This window comes from Thermobia domestica, chromosome 4 (genome assembly GCF_964235325.1).
Source record: "Thermobia domestica chromosome 4, izTheDome1.hap1.1, whole genome shotgun sequence".
Lineage (NCBI taxonomy): Eukaryota > Metazoa > Arthropoda > Insecta > Zygentoma > Lepismatidae > Thermobia > Thermobia domestica.
In genome coordinates this window covers 249809651-249824201 of record NC_137457.1, presented here as the reverse complement: position 1 = coordinate 249824201, position 14551 = coordinate 249809651, and the positions used below count along the sequence as shown (strand labels likewise).

The 14551-nt window shown below is 37.0% G+C and overlaps 1 protein-coding gene across 5 annotated transcripts in view; it reads left to right on the top strand.

The window, feature by feature from the left end:
- The window catches only part of LOC145683971 (uncharacterized), a 537083-nt gene that overhangs the window by 507463 nt on the left and 15069 nt on the right, over positions 1-14551 (top strand). For all 5 annotated transcript variants that reach the window (XM_081755704.1, XM_081755703.1, XM_081755705.1 and 2 more), the window contains 2 exons: positions 6743-7060; positions 11682-11853. In XM_081755704.1, the coding sequence (XP_081611830.1) occupies positions 6743-7060; positions 11682-11853 (490 nt within the window). The remainder of the gene's footprint in view (positions 1-6742; positions 7061-11681; positions 11854-14551) is intronic.

Genomic DNA, 14551 nt, shown 5'->3' with positions numbered 1-14551 from the left:
CTGGAATATACAACAAGAAACGAAATCAAGATATAAACATTTATTTTTGCTAAATAATGACAGTGTTGCCACGTTTTGCCTAATCCTCGTTTCGCCTAACCAATTATCTGACACTTTTATGACAGATAAATGATAAGATTTCAGTCCGCCATTTTAGGCGAAAAAAGGATCCTCGTTTGGCCTAATCCTCGTTACGCCTAAAATGGCGGAAAATAAAAAAAAAACACGGAAATTCAAGTAGAGGGAAATTACAAAACAAAATTCCCTAGAAAGAAATGCAATTTTTTAAATTGATATTATATTAACCTGTGGTCAATATTTTCAAGCAGTTAGGATTAGCAATACTCCTTTATGTATTTACCATGTCCGTATATATAATATGTGTGTGTGTATCTGTATGAGAGAGAGAGTGAGTCCGCCCGGGAGAAAAAAAGATCACTACTATGCAATAAGGATGTTAGGTTCACTATTTTGCACACCAGTTAAATTTGATTGTATCATGCGTGTCTTCAACTCCAGATTATCCTTAACTAGTATCATTAAAATTTGTTCAATTTTTAAACCATCTCCGAGACGTAGCAATCTTAATCAGAGACTTATGCTATGGGCGTTCCGGTAGTATGTCAAACGAGTGAAATTTGAATTCAAAAGTTATAATTTCACCTATACAAATAAAAAATTAGTTGATTAAGTGCTTTGAGAAAATTCAAGTTGTAATGTATTGGGACGACAAAACTATAAATGAAGCAGAGACGTATAAGATACGAGGGCTGCTATATATATTTCTGGCCTAATAATGAAAATACGAATATTTATCAACGAAAATGGTTTTATTGTTTTTCAAAATATTCTCCATCAAGATTTATACACTTTTGCATGCGCTCAAACCAATTTTCGAAGCACTTTTTCCACTCCGATTGAGACACCTCCAAAACATGGTTTTTGAATGCTTCAACAGCATTTTCTGGCGACGAAAATCGTTGACCACGCATTTTTTTCTTGATGTGTGGGAATAAAAAGAAGTCATTGGGTGCCAAGTCAGGGCTGTACGGCGGATGACCCATCACTTCGACGTTTTGGCCGGTCAAAAATGCGCTGGTTTGAGCCGATGTGTGAGAGCTCGCATTGTCATGGTGCACAATGATTCGTCTTCTCTTGTTCATTTTTCGAATTTCTCCGAAGACTTCAGGCAAACAAATGGTGGTGTACCACTCAGAATTGACCGTCCTACGTTGCTCAAGCGGAACAGTCGCCACATGACCAGTTATGCCGAAGAAACAGGCGACCATTTGCTTCGAAGTGCTTCTTCCACGAACAACTTTCGTTGGATTTGGCTCGTCTTGGAAGACCCACACGGTCGATTGCTGTTTTGTTTCGGGCTCATACGCATAGATCCATGATTCGTCACCTGTGACGATCTTATAAACGTCTTTTGAAGCACCGCGATCGTATTTTTTCAGCATTTCTTTACACCAATCCACACGAGCTTTCTTTTGAGCGATTGTCAAATTGTGCGGGATCCAACGAGAACAAACCTTTTTTACGGCCAGGTGTTCATGCAATATCGAATGTATGCTGGTGGAAGAAATGCCTAGGCATGCCTCTATCTCACGGTAAGTCACATGACGGTCTTGCATTATCAGTTCACGTACGGCATCGATGTTTTCTGGCACAACGGCTGTTTTTGGACGACCTTCACGGAATTCGTCTTTGAGCGAGCGTCGGCCACGATTGAATTCGTTGTACCAGTTTTTCACAGTGCTATAGGATGGTGCTTCGTCGCCATACAAAGATTTAAGTTCATCGATGCACTCTTGTCGTGATAATCCACGTCGAAAGTTGTGAAAAATGATCGCACGAAAATGTTCACGAGTTAATTCCATTTTTTTGCCAAGTTGATTTCTTCAAGTACCTGTAAAAGAAAAAAAAATTGTCGTAAGTCAAAAAGTTCTGAGTACATTTATGCTACAAAATGTCAAACTTTCCAATGGAAATGTCAGATTGCACCTGGCAACACTTAGTGTTGCCTAGGCCAGAAATATATATAGCAACCCTCGTACTGCTAGAGTATAAAGAATACTTGTTTATCTTGAGCTCCTTTCGGATGTGTTCTTGCACATCTGACTTTAATGTACTTCAGAACATTTTGCAATAAAAAATACAAATGTTGGAAGTAGTGGAAGGGCTTTGTAGTTATTTCCTGCATTCGAATTTCTAAGATTTGAGCAAATGCTGTACTGGGAAATATTCCAGTATCATATGAAATTCACTTGCTACAAAAAAATCTATAACGGAACATCATATGACTAAATAATTACACAAATAGCAGATATGCTTGAACCGAATGAAATACCATGTTCAAGTTCACGTTACAAATTTTGTGTAAGGGTTATCTTGGCTTCATGCGTTTCATTCCACTTTCCTCACCCCACCAGTTTTGTTCATTGTCATCATCACCGCCTGTCTTAGCCTTGGAGCATAAAAATGAGATTTAAGCCAAAAGAAAAAATAAAATATTACGCTTATTTTCAGTAGGGAATTCTCAGAAATGTTGAAAGGAAAATGAGAAACCTATTATTTTTTTCAGAATGAACGTTACTTTTATTTCCCAAAATTTTATGTAAAATGAGTAACTAAAAAATAAAGTTTGCATTAAAAGTAAACAAGTAAAACACAACTTAGCATTTCAGTCATCTAACATTCTAAATGAATGCAATACGACATAACATCCAAATAAGAAACTAACTAACTCTATGGCTTATGAGACTCGGAGGTTCAATGCCGCGGTCACAAAAGCTCTCCACCGACCTCTATCCTTAGCCAACTGGTTCCAGTTTCTACTTTGTATTCCTATCTCTGCGAGGTCCATCTTAATATTGTCCTCCCATCTGCGCCTAGGTCTTCCTAATGGTCGTTTTCCGATTGGTCTTCCAGTTAAGACTTTCAAAGCGTTTCTATTTTCTTCTATCCTAGCTACATGACCTGCCCACTTAAGCTTCCTAGACTTGATGACCCTAACAATGTTTGGTAAACCATATAAATTATGTAGTTCCTCGTCATGAAGTTTCCGCTATTCTCCATTTCCTTTCCTTTTTTGTCCGAATATTCGTCTCAGGATCTTGTTCTCAAATACTTTCGGTCTATGTTCTTCTCTCAGAGTAAGCGACCATGTTTTGCAACCATATAGAACAACAGGTATGATTGTCGTTTTATATATTTTAAGCTTCAAATTCCTCGACAGAATTCGCGACGACAAGAGATTTTGAAGTGAATAGTAACACGAATTCCCTACTTTTAATAGACATTTAATTTCTTCGTGAATATGATTTTCATCTGTTAATATTGATCCTAGATATTTGAAATTATCCACTTTATCAAAAGTATTATTTAATATTTTAAGGGATCCATAATTTGCCGTATTACGGTCCTGACTCACTTCCATGTATTTAGTTTTCTCTGCATTTACTTCTAAATCCATGTCCATGCAAGCTTTTAATAAAATCTCTGCATTTCTTTCTATTGTTCTCCTGAAATCCCCTATTAAATATACATCATCAGCATATGCCATAACCTGGTGAATACCGTTTAACTCTAGGCTCTGGTTGCTACCTTGATTTTCCTTATAGCGTGTTCCAGAACAAAGTTGAATAATAATGGCGACAACGCATCTCCTTGTTTCAGGCTATTTTCGACGTGAAAGCTCGTGGACAAAAATTTTCCTACCCGGACTTCAACTTGGGATTCGTTTAAACATGCATCCAAATAAGAAAATAAATAATAGTATCATCAGTAATTGATAACATTGCTTTTAAAACTTAATATTATTTTAAATAACAATTTCTACAATAAATACTGTGTATATATAACAAATCTTTTTCATAGATCCTAAGAACAGTAATTAAGATTTAAACACAAATATAAGGATTATTTATAGAAAAGTAAAAGGACAGTTACTTGAATAGATGATAGGCACGCCAGAAAGATGTAAACAAATACTTGCTTCTGATTGGCTAAAACTGGAAATTGTAAACAAATCCTTATCTGTGATTGTGCGAATGCCTATCCACGATATTTGAAGGGAATGTCTAGGAATACTTTATATATATATATATATATATATATATATATATATATATATATTGTTTATACAATTTTATTTCCTTAACAGATTTTCAATAGCTTTTTCCTAATGGTTACTTAGAATTCAAATGTATTTTTATTTTTTCTTTGTTAGTAACACATTGAGATATTTGGATTGTGGAATTATGGAAAGATCAACTTGCCAGTAGAGCGATTTGTCCAAATTACTCATTTCAATCACAGTTGTCCATTTTTATGAGTTAATTTAGATATCTCTTGTCAAATCTAGCTCGAAATGTTTACAAATTTCATATTAATTAAAACAATATAGAATCACTATAGGATCTCTTATAATGGATTAACAGTTTTAAAAAAGCATTGAAATTGGAATGAAATCCTCTGAAAAACCAGCAAACCTACAATAATATAGCTTCTGCATTCACATTAGTACAAAACAGAAATATAAAATCCATATTTTCGTAATACTCATGCAACTATATTTCCTTTAAGATGCCTATTAGCAGTACCATTTGACAATATCAGATATTTGGAAACAAACTGCAAACTAAAACACTCACCTTTAAACGAAATTAATAATAGGGAATAAAGTATGTGTAACTTGATTTTCTCTCATCTGAAATATAGCCACTATAGATGCTATGAGGGCGTTAAGTTTAAATGAAAGGCATATCGAATGTTAATGTTCTCAAAATGGAAAGGAAAAATAACCATAACACAAATGTCGATGCATTTCCCCTAAAGCAAATGCTCGTACTACAAATTAGTTTTGTGGAAATAAAATATTTCTCAGTTCTCCATATAGTAGGGAATAATCTTTCGAAATTTACCTCCAGTCTTACTTCCGCGATTTTTTTTATAGTCCGCCATTTTAGGCAAAACGAGGATTAGGCCAAACGAGGATACTTATTTCGTCTATAATGGTGGACACAAATCTTATCATTCATCTGCCATAAAAATGTCAGATAATTGGTTAGGCGAAACGAGGATTGGGCCAAACGATGCAAGATCGATAATGACTGAACTGCAACTGTACTTTTATATAATGGACTAATTTTACTTGGTATTAGCCATCTTACCGGTAAGAAACCCACATTATTAATAACGATATATACACAATCAGGAAATAGTTAATATTGTAACACTTCAATATTGCTAATGAATATCCTTGTTCCAAACCAGTAGACGAACGGAAACGCGACACTAATGTACTAGTAATTACGTAACAAGTATTTTATGATAATATAGAAATTTCATACCTTACCAAGGTTTACTAAGTTATTTCTTACTCTTCAATAACATTGGTATTAAAAAAATGAGCTACGTGATCATAGACCAACACGATGTTCTGATGGGCTCTTCAGGAATATAATCCAAACGTACATACCACCAGAGTTCATTGATTTCGTGCAATTGACAAAATTTAAAAAAAAATAATAAATAAATAAAAACTTGGACACTGGTGAGTTGACAAGAGGGACGGGTTATTGCCTTGATTTTCTGATTGTAAATAATAACCGGGATCAGATTGTCACTTCGGATGAAAAATTAATCTACTATGACAATTGTAAACGCACAGGACAGTAATTGGATCGTGATCAATGTCCAGGACGGTTTCCAAAACCATCCTACCACCATTGTTTGCTGGTATGGTGGTATATGGTGAAGAGTGATTCGTCACGTCTTTCTCCGTCAAAGGAGAACCATCACTCCAGGTCGTTGTAGTGCTGGACTCCGTCAAAGACACCACAAACTTGTCCGCAAGCACGCAGCAGTGATTAACAGACATACTGTTCTCATATTGCTCTAAGGGCGTAAACTCTTCGTGATTTGCACCATGAAACCTTCCTTTCTAACCGTATTTTCCCGATATATCTCACTGACCAGAGGTAAAAGTGAGGGGTAATGCGGAGAAATGCCTTTACACCACTTCCAGAAAATATCTGTGGCATCCCTCCACTTAAAAAAAAAAAAAAAAAAAAAAATGCAACGAGCAAAGATTTTCACGGGAAACGGCGTGACGTCATGCGTCCCCTTACCTTTTAAAAACTACTTTTACCCCTGCCATTGACTATCACTCTTTCAGTATCTCGGTCATTTCGTTGCAAGGAAAAACTTTCCTAATGATCCGGCTGTGCACGTATGGTTGAGGAATTCTTCGCATTTCAGACTCCCCAGACTTTTTGGTCGTGGAAGCTAGTCGTTGGCTGAACAATAGCAAAATTGTGTTGATGTAGGGCCAGATTACTTTTGATTAATCATATAGCGTAGTTTTCTCTCGCGCGAATATAAGCCGCATCTCAAATTCCAGTTGTAGTTTGTTCGAATGAGTCTCATATTATTAAAATATGGTAACAAATAAGTAATATCTGTATAAAAATGTAACTTGAAAAATCAACTTCTACATTGTGGTCTTCAGATAACGGATAATATACGATATTCATCACCCGGTTCTATTGATCCGAAAAAAAAATATCAAATATTGCCATGCCTAAGGGGAATGATTAACTAAGGAGATCAATTCCAGTACATTACAATTAAGAATATAACTTATATTTACATTACTAATTAGTTTTAAATAAATAAATAACGTAGTAAGTTAGATTAAAAAAAAAAAAAACTAATTCCTGTTTATTTGTTCCAGCTGCCGTAGAAATGGAGACTTCTTCAAATTCTCCAAGAACTCCAGATCCTGGTTTAATTCCTCGTTGGTCGACGTGGTCTTCTTGGAGTGAATGTCACAACCCGTGTCTCCCTGGTTCTACAAGGACTCGAACGAGGCTTTGTCGCTTGAATCGTGGCAAGGGAGAAGCGCTTTCCAGCATCGAGCCCTGTCTCATCCAAGGAGGTGGTGATATGGAAGTCCGAGACTGTGAGTGCACATCAAGTCAAGTTTCTGTATCGGAAACTGCAATGGCTGCGGCTGCTACGACTACTTTTATAAACAAGAAGCCAGGCGCGGGTGAGTTATTCATTCTCAGTATTAAAAGGAGTCAAGTAGACGTTATTATTTGCTACAATCTACTAAACTTAATCTGTAACTTCTCACTCGTGCGAATCGGGTGTGAAGGGGATGTATCCCGAACTAGCTTCATGAGGTACTGTAATAATTATAAAAATCACACTCCGATAACAAGTACAACGATACAGATCTATTTGTCTACAGACAACTAGCTGCACTGCCAAAATCGAAGCATAAGGAAGTCCTGGGTTTAGATAGGGAACTTAACTTCACAGCGATGCATTTTCCAAAGCCGGTCTATAATTTAAATTCAATAATTGATAAACTTTTGCAAAACGTTACACATTTCTTCCTCGTCCTCAAAGCACTAACGAATTGTCAGACAAAATTTTCTGAGTTGAACTAGATAGTAACGCATTTAGAGATCTTTTGGATTAACCGCTTACCAAACGTTGTTAGTCACTAAGTCTAGGAGGCTCAAGTGGGCAGATCATGTAGCCAGAATGAAAGAAAGTAGGAATGCTTTCAAAATTTTACTCAAAATCCAGTCGGAAAACAACTATTAGGAAGACCTAAACGCAGATGGGAGGATAATATTAAGATGAATCTCGTAGAAATAGAAAGTAGAAACTGGATTAAATTGGATAAGGGCAGAAGTCATAAAGAGCTTTTAGGAACGCGGCATTTGAACCTGGGGGTTTTATAGGCCATGGAGTTAGTTAGTTACTTTTTGGATTAAGGGATAATTAAGTCTAGTTTAAAAAGCTAGAAATAGCGACAGTAGGAAACAGGTGTGGTGACCACGTATCTACGAAATAGCAGTTCATCTAGTTCAGTGGTTTCCAACCTGAATGGGAGGGACTTCAACAGGTGGGCTGTGTGCTATGTACTAAATGAATTTAATACTGTTTATATTTTTGGTATTGTTTAGTTTTACGTTCCCTGTAGGCGAGAGGAATCTCATGCTTAATGAAAAATAATAATTATGAAAGAATTAGAAGAATGAGAATGTGGTATACGAGATCCCACGGACACGATGCTGTCCATCACAACCTCATATGACTTGTAATCGAACTAGGAACCTCTCACCCCAGAAGTTGGACCACTATCACTGAGCTATAAGTTCTTAAAAAAATGTGTAGGTTTTCAGTAGATATTCAGTTAGTGAGAGAAAGGTAGGGTTGAACGACATTCTTGAATGCTTTTACAACTTGTCTATTTCCTATAAGTGATTTGTAATTATTATTATTATTATTATTATTATTATTATTATTATTATTATTATTATTATTATTATTATTATTATTATTATTATTATTATTATTATGCAGTATTCAAAGCTGTTTATTTCCTGTCGTTCGGGTCATTATTCCGAAATAATACGAGTAATATCAATAATAATAATAATAATAATAATAATAATAATAATAATAATAATAATAATAATAATAATAATAATAATAATAATAATAATAATAATAATAATAATAATGTGGATTTTACTTTGTCTCTAACTGTAATCCTTGAAATTAGATACATCGACAGCTTCGTTTGATGGATGTAATAATAGAGAAATTTATTTTGGTTATGTCTGTTTATAGTGAGTTACTACACACTATAGTATGTTTTCTATGCTAATTAAGGTTAGTACATTACAATAAATCAAATTTCAGGCAAGGGAAAGAGTGTCTTTTAAGAGTATTTCTCACTACTATTCACCACGTTTATTTTTAGACTTCCAAACTGTGCTACACATAACTGTCGAAAGTCTCATAGAACAGCTATGTCCGTCCGTCCATCTATCTGTCAACAGGTAGCAGAGCAAAAACTGTAAGAGAGATCAAGAAGCGGTTGTTTTTGAATCGATTCAGCCTCCCAAGAATAGGTTGAATCTCTTTTGTTAACACCAGGGGGATCCAGGACCGACTTCCTGGGGGGGGGGGGCGGTGGGTTTTCATACTGCTACATTTAAGGGCACCAAACTTTGAAATGAGTTTTATTTATATATATATAAAATAAGAAAGTTTTCCTCTTCTGTGGGGGCAATCGCCCCGATCGCCCCCCGGGATGCGCCCCTGGTTAACACTCTATTCAAACTGAAAGTGGTTATAATTAACTATTTCTGGTTTCAACGTTAATCACCGTAAAACAAAATCGGTAATAGATAGCGACAAATCATTTTCAGCATCTCAAGAGAACATATCATTAGTACCCCCCAACCCTATACCAAAACCGGAAGTGGTTGAAATTTACTGACACCTCCGGTTTCAGTATTGATTTCTGTAGAGCAGAAACTGTAACAGAGATCGAGAAGCATTATTATTATTATTATTATTATTACACAAATTCAGCGTCCCAAGAATAAGTTATGTCTGTACTGTTATCTATCTATTGGAACCAGAAGCTTTGAAAATCTACGATTTTCTGTTACAGCATCTCCTATTAACGGATGAAACGGAAATGGATACAAACAAGCAGTATTTTTTGTATGTATGGATTCAGTACCACAAGAATATTGTAAGGATCCCCACGTTGCCGTACCAGGCAATAACCACGTGTGAACTACATGTGTTGTTAATAAACACAAACAAACAGACGACGTTCCCGAAGAGGAGTCGATCACCATCGCCAACAGTCGGAAGGACGAGAATCGACGATGGAAGCCGACAAGACAGAATAAAAAGGACTTGCACACCTCGACCAACATCAATATTCCCGGATTGATCACAACACCTAAAACCCCTCTCACGACGCTTGGTCACCGGGTTCCTTTCCTCTTTCTCACGACGCACGGTCACCGAGAGAGAGATACCTAATCTACACCCCTCTCACGACGCTTGGTCACCGAGAGTACCTCACCTCAAAGCCCACGACGCTTGGTCACCGGGCTCCTTTCTAATCTTACCTAAATATTAGAGGAATACTTATTATAATTTGTGTACATAAAACTTTTGTAATAAAAAAGGTGAAGGGAAAAGTCCAAATCCCGAGTACTTTTATTGCTCTACCCGAGAAATCTTTACAATATGTTTCACCTCTGGTTTTGTTCCTTTATTGCAACAGGAAGTGATATGCATCAATTAACACTTCCATTTCCAATATTAACCTCCATAGAGCCAGAGCAGTAAGAGACAGTATGTAATGGCGTTTTGATATGGATTCAGTGTCCAAAAAAACAGGTTCTATCTGTGATATTATTCCTCTATTGCAACAAGTAGCTATTGATGTACTTTTTCAAGTTTGAATGTTGAATTCGCATAGTTTGAAAGTCTACTATAGTTTCGCATTGTGAGACGAAACTCCTTGTTTATTTATATTATTGTTAGGAAACTGCCGTTAAATAAAGAAACAGTAGTTTAAAAGATCTTTCATGAGATATGGAAATGTGAATGCCCGACAACTATGATGCAATAAAATAAATTTTCAAGTTTCTGACCTAAAAGAAGGAACTTGACATTAGTTATGTATTTAATAGCATTTTGCCATGTTCTGTTTTTTTATATTCTTTGTTATTATTTAGTGAGTTCTTAAATAATAACTATGGGGAACGTACGGAAAGCCCGTAAGTTCGCTGTCTCGTTAATTTGATCGTTGTGCAGCCATGCCAAATTACAGGGTAGTGCAAGATTATCCTGCCCAGTTTAAAAATAGTTTTCTCAGCAATTAAGTTGTGAAATTTGATGAAACTTCAAGTGACATATTATGTGCGCTTTACAGTTCAACTTAAATCATGTACTTCAAAGCTAAATTCAGCTATAGAACGGGAATTGTTTGCCATTTTAACGAATGTTATTTACAAAGTCCTGTCGTAGTTTGAGAAATCGGAAAATCGTTGAAGTTGAGGAAAAACATTTACCATGTCTGCAGGTCCGTAGCTAGGGGGTAATCACCTTGTAACCTTCGGTTATTTGTTGGTATGTGTGTATTATGAATGTGAGGTAAACCCAAGTCAACCCCCCAAAATGATCTCGCTGTCCCCCTACCCCGTCTCTGTTTCTGGCTACGTGCCTAATGTTTGTTTTTGTTGTGTTTTTAATTTGCTTTGATGTTTTGCGTTCCTTTCAACACCAATTCTATATGAGGTGTGGACCTACTGCAACTTAACGTGGGATATAACCACATGAACTCTCACCATGAATCGAACCCCGGTCTCCAATGCCAAAGGCGAACACGCGAACCACTTAACCACGAGGGAGCTCCATTGCATGTTGGTAGTATTAATGGCTGAATATATAACCACAACTAAAATTTAAATTAGAATTCAATGTACCTTCATTCAGTAGTTATTTACAATTAAAGTTGGTAGCCAGGTATTGTCCTCCATATTGTATTACTCTATAAGTTGACATTCATACAAGTTAACATTTTCTGTAAAGTGTAGTGCAACAGACCTAAGTTTTACTGTAGCCACTATTACAAATAGACTTAATCTGAAAAGTTGTGTAAAATAAATTTGTAAAATTGTTCCTTTAAAAAAAGGGTCTAATGATTTGTTAATTGTAACTTTTCTTTACTATTAACTCTGAATACAGTTCAGCATAAAACATGCGAAAGCATTGATTCAGCTTGCTAATGTATGTGATTGTAATTCTCTCTCTTGGTTAACTTTCCAAATCTTTAGGTGGAACACGACTTTGTGATGACTGCATCAGTGGCGAAGTGTGTGTGGCTTTATCCAATGAGGAAGTTCCTACGTGCAAACACCCCATTGACCCTCAAGACCCAACAGGCTGTGGTGGACTGTGCCACATCAACACCGAATTGTGCCACAAGTTAGATGTTGATGCATTTAGGTAAGTGATTAATCTTCATACAATAAGTACCATGTGTATTCGTTTATGTACTGTATGATAATCGTGTATTAGAAAAATAAATTCAGATCTCTGTTTTCTTCGATCAAGAAAAATATATTTTTTAAAAAATCCAAATAAATAATAATTTATTTATTAAATGATTGATTTATACTTATGTCCTCTATCAGCAGCAAATGAGTATAGAGGATGATACCTACAGCTAAAATATCTCAAAAATTGAAAACAAACTATACTCGTAATCATACGTTGGTTAGTTAATACAGTCATAGAGGACAGACAATACTGATCCAAGTTCATACAATTACATTCATTAAAATTTATTGGATTTTTGCATTAGCAGATTTTATTTTAGAAAATCTAACATGCTAAGTACCATAATGAGAATATATACAGGTTGTCCATAAAGTCTTTTGCCACCCCTAAAACTCGGAAACGGTGAAATATGTGTCAAAACGAGAAAACACGTATTTCATCATTTCAAAAGTACCACGTATTGAGGGAAACAAAGTTGCCCCAGGGTCCCTCGGAGGGTCCCAGACGGGGTCCAACTCAAAATTTTTAAATAGCAAGGGGGGTAAACTAGTATATCGTTTGAAAGCTATTTACAAAAGAAAGACGATGGAATAAGTTTCGATGCTTTATAGTAAACCTGTACAAAATGACGGCAGATCAAAATGTTAATACAGTTTGCATTGAAAAGTCTTTGGCCACCTCTAGAAATCTGAAATGGCTCAACACGTATCAAAATGGATCAACGCAAAAGTTCTAAATGGCCGTTTGAAAGCAATTGTTAAAAGAAGGGAGATGGAACAAGTGAAGTGGCGGGGGAACCCTTTGTGAAGTGGCGGGGGACTGAAAATGTTAACAGAGCCTTGTAAAGCAAATTGTAGTAATACTAATAATAGTACTAATACTTGTAATAGGAATACCAGTAATAACGTCAGAAGTAGTAGTAGGCACACTTCTACCTCTATTGTCTCAATTAGTAATCCAGACATTGCATCCAGTTCATAGATGTTCATTTTACTTCGACCTCACTCCCCCTCCCCCTCGCAGTAGCAGTTGGCCCTCGCCCTCGTTCACCCTCGCCCTCGCGAATGGAATTGTCCATCGCCCTCGCGCGCCCTCACCCTCGCTGTCGAAACTTGTCCTCGCCCTCGCGCACCCTCGCCCTCGCCGTCGAAGATTGTCCTCGCCCTCGCGGCCAAAACTTGTCCTCGCCCTCGCGCACCCTCGCCCTTGTCCTCGCCCTCACGCACCCTCACCCTCGCTGTCGAAGCTTCTCCTCGCCCTCGCACACCCTCGCCCTTTTCGTCGAAGCTTTTCCTCGCCCTCGCGCACCCTCACCCTCCCCATCGAAGCTTGTCCTCGCCCTCGCGCACCCTCGCCCTCGCGATAGGGGTTGTGCTTTATCCTCGCTCGCCCTCGCTTTCGTGCTCAAAACTTTTCCTCGCCCTCGCGCACCCTCGCCCTCATATCATTGAGGGTGAGGAGGCCTCGTGAGGATCAGAGCATTCTATTTGTTGAATTATTTCCTTATCGTCAGTGGCGGATCCAGGGGGGCGATAGGGGCGATCGCTCCCTCCCAGAAGAGGAAACTTCTACGTCTATAATATAATAATGAATAGAATAGTACCTGCTGTGCCGCCCCGGGATATTAAGTGTGCCCCCCCAGATCATTGTTTCTGAAAGAAACACTGCTTATGAAGAACTTTTTTTTCTGCGAAATGTTATCTCAATTAGTTCCAAAGCGGCTGACTAACATATCGAGCCCTTGTAAGAAGAAATGAATATGAAAGTACACTTAGATAGGTTAATTTTTGAGCCATTTTTCGTGGCAATTAAAACGCAACTCCTGTAGCTTTCTTAACTGCACGGGAAGACAACTAATACGTACTCACGGAACGGCAAATATTTTATGGCACCATTTTCATTCTATGAACCTTAATACATACAAAAACTTTATATTTCCAAATGAAACTATATAGCGATATTAATGGGTCATTTCAAAAGAGTGGGGGGTAACTGTCCCCCTTTGCCCCCCTAATCGCCGCCCATGCTATGATGTGTGGCACATTTGTGCGAAATTAATAATAATATGATTAAACTGTTTACCCACAACAAAATCCTGCTCGTTTTGCTGAAGTGGCTTTTCCTAAGTTTTATATGTTTCATATATCCTAGTTTTTTTCAGGCCTTTTTTTTTTTAATTTGTCCAAATTTATATTTCTCCTTTTACCACACAATCGTTCAATACTTGCACTGCAATATTTACAATCAGTATATCATCCTGTAACGTATTTTATTCCTAATAAAAATCATTGAACAACACAACATACAAACCCTATCTCACTGGCTTGCACGCGAACCTTTGGTGCATGGGGTCCTGGGGACAATTGAGGCGTATAGTTTCTAAATCCGCCATCTCCTTCATGAAATATTTCGAGAAAAACAGGAAAAACCGATAACTCAGAGATTATGTGAGATCAAATTTTCATTTTAGAAAGACTTTCCTGCTTTCTGGACATTCATTATAACTACCAAATGATAAAAATCTCTCTCATCGTGTCGGGCATGGAAAGGAATACCAGTAAATCTACTTATCTAATTTTTTTTGAAAATTGGAGATGGCGGATTTAGAAACTATACGCCTCAATTCCGAGTGGGAGAACATTGA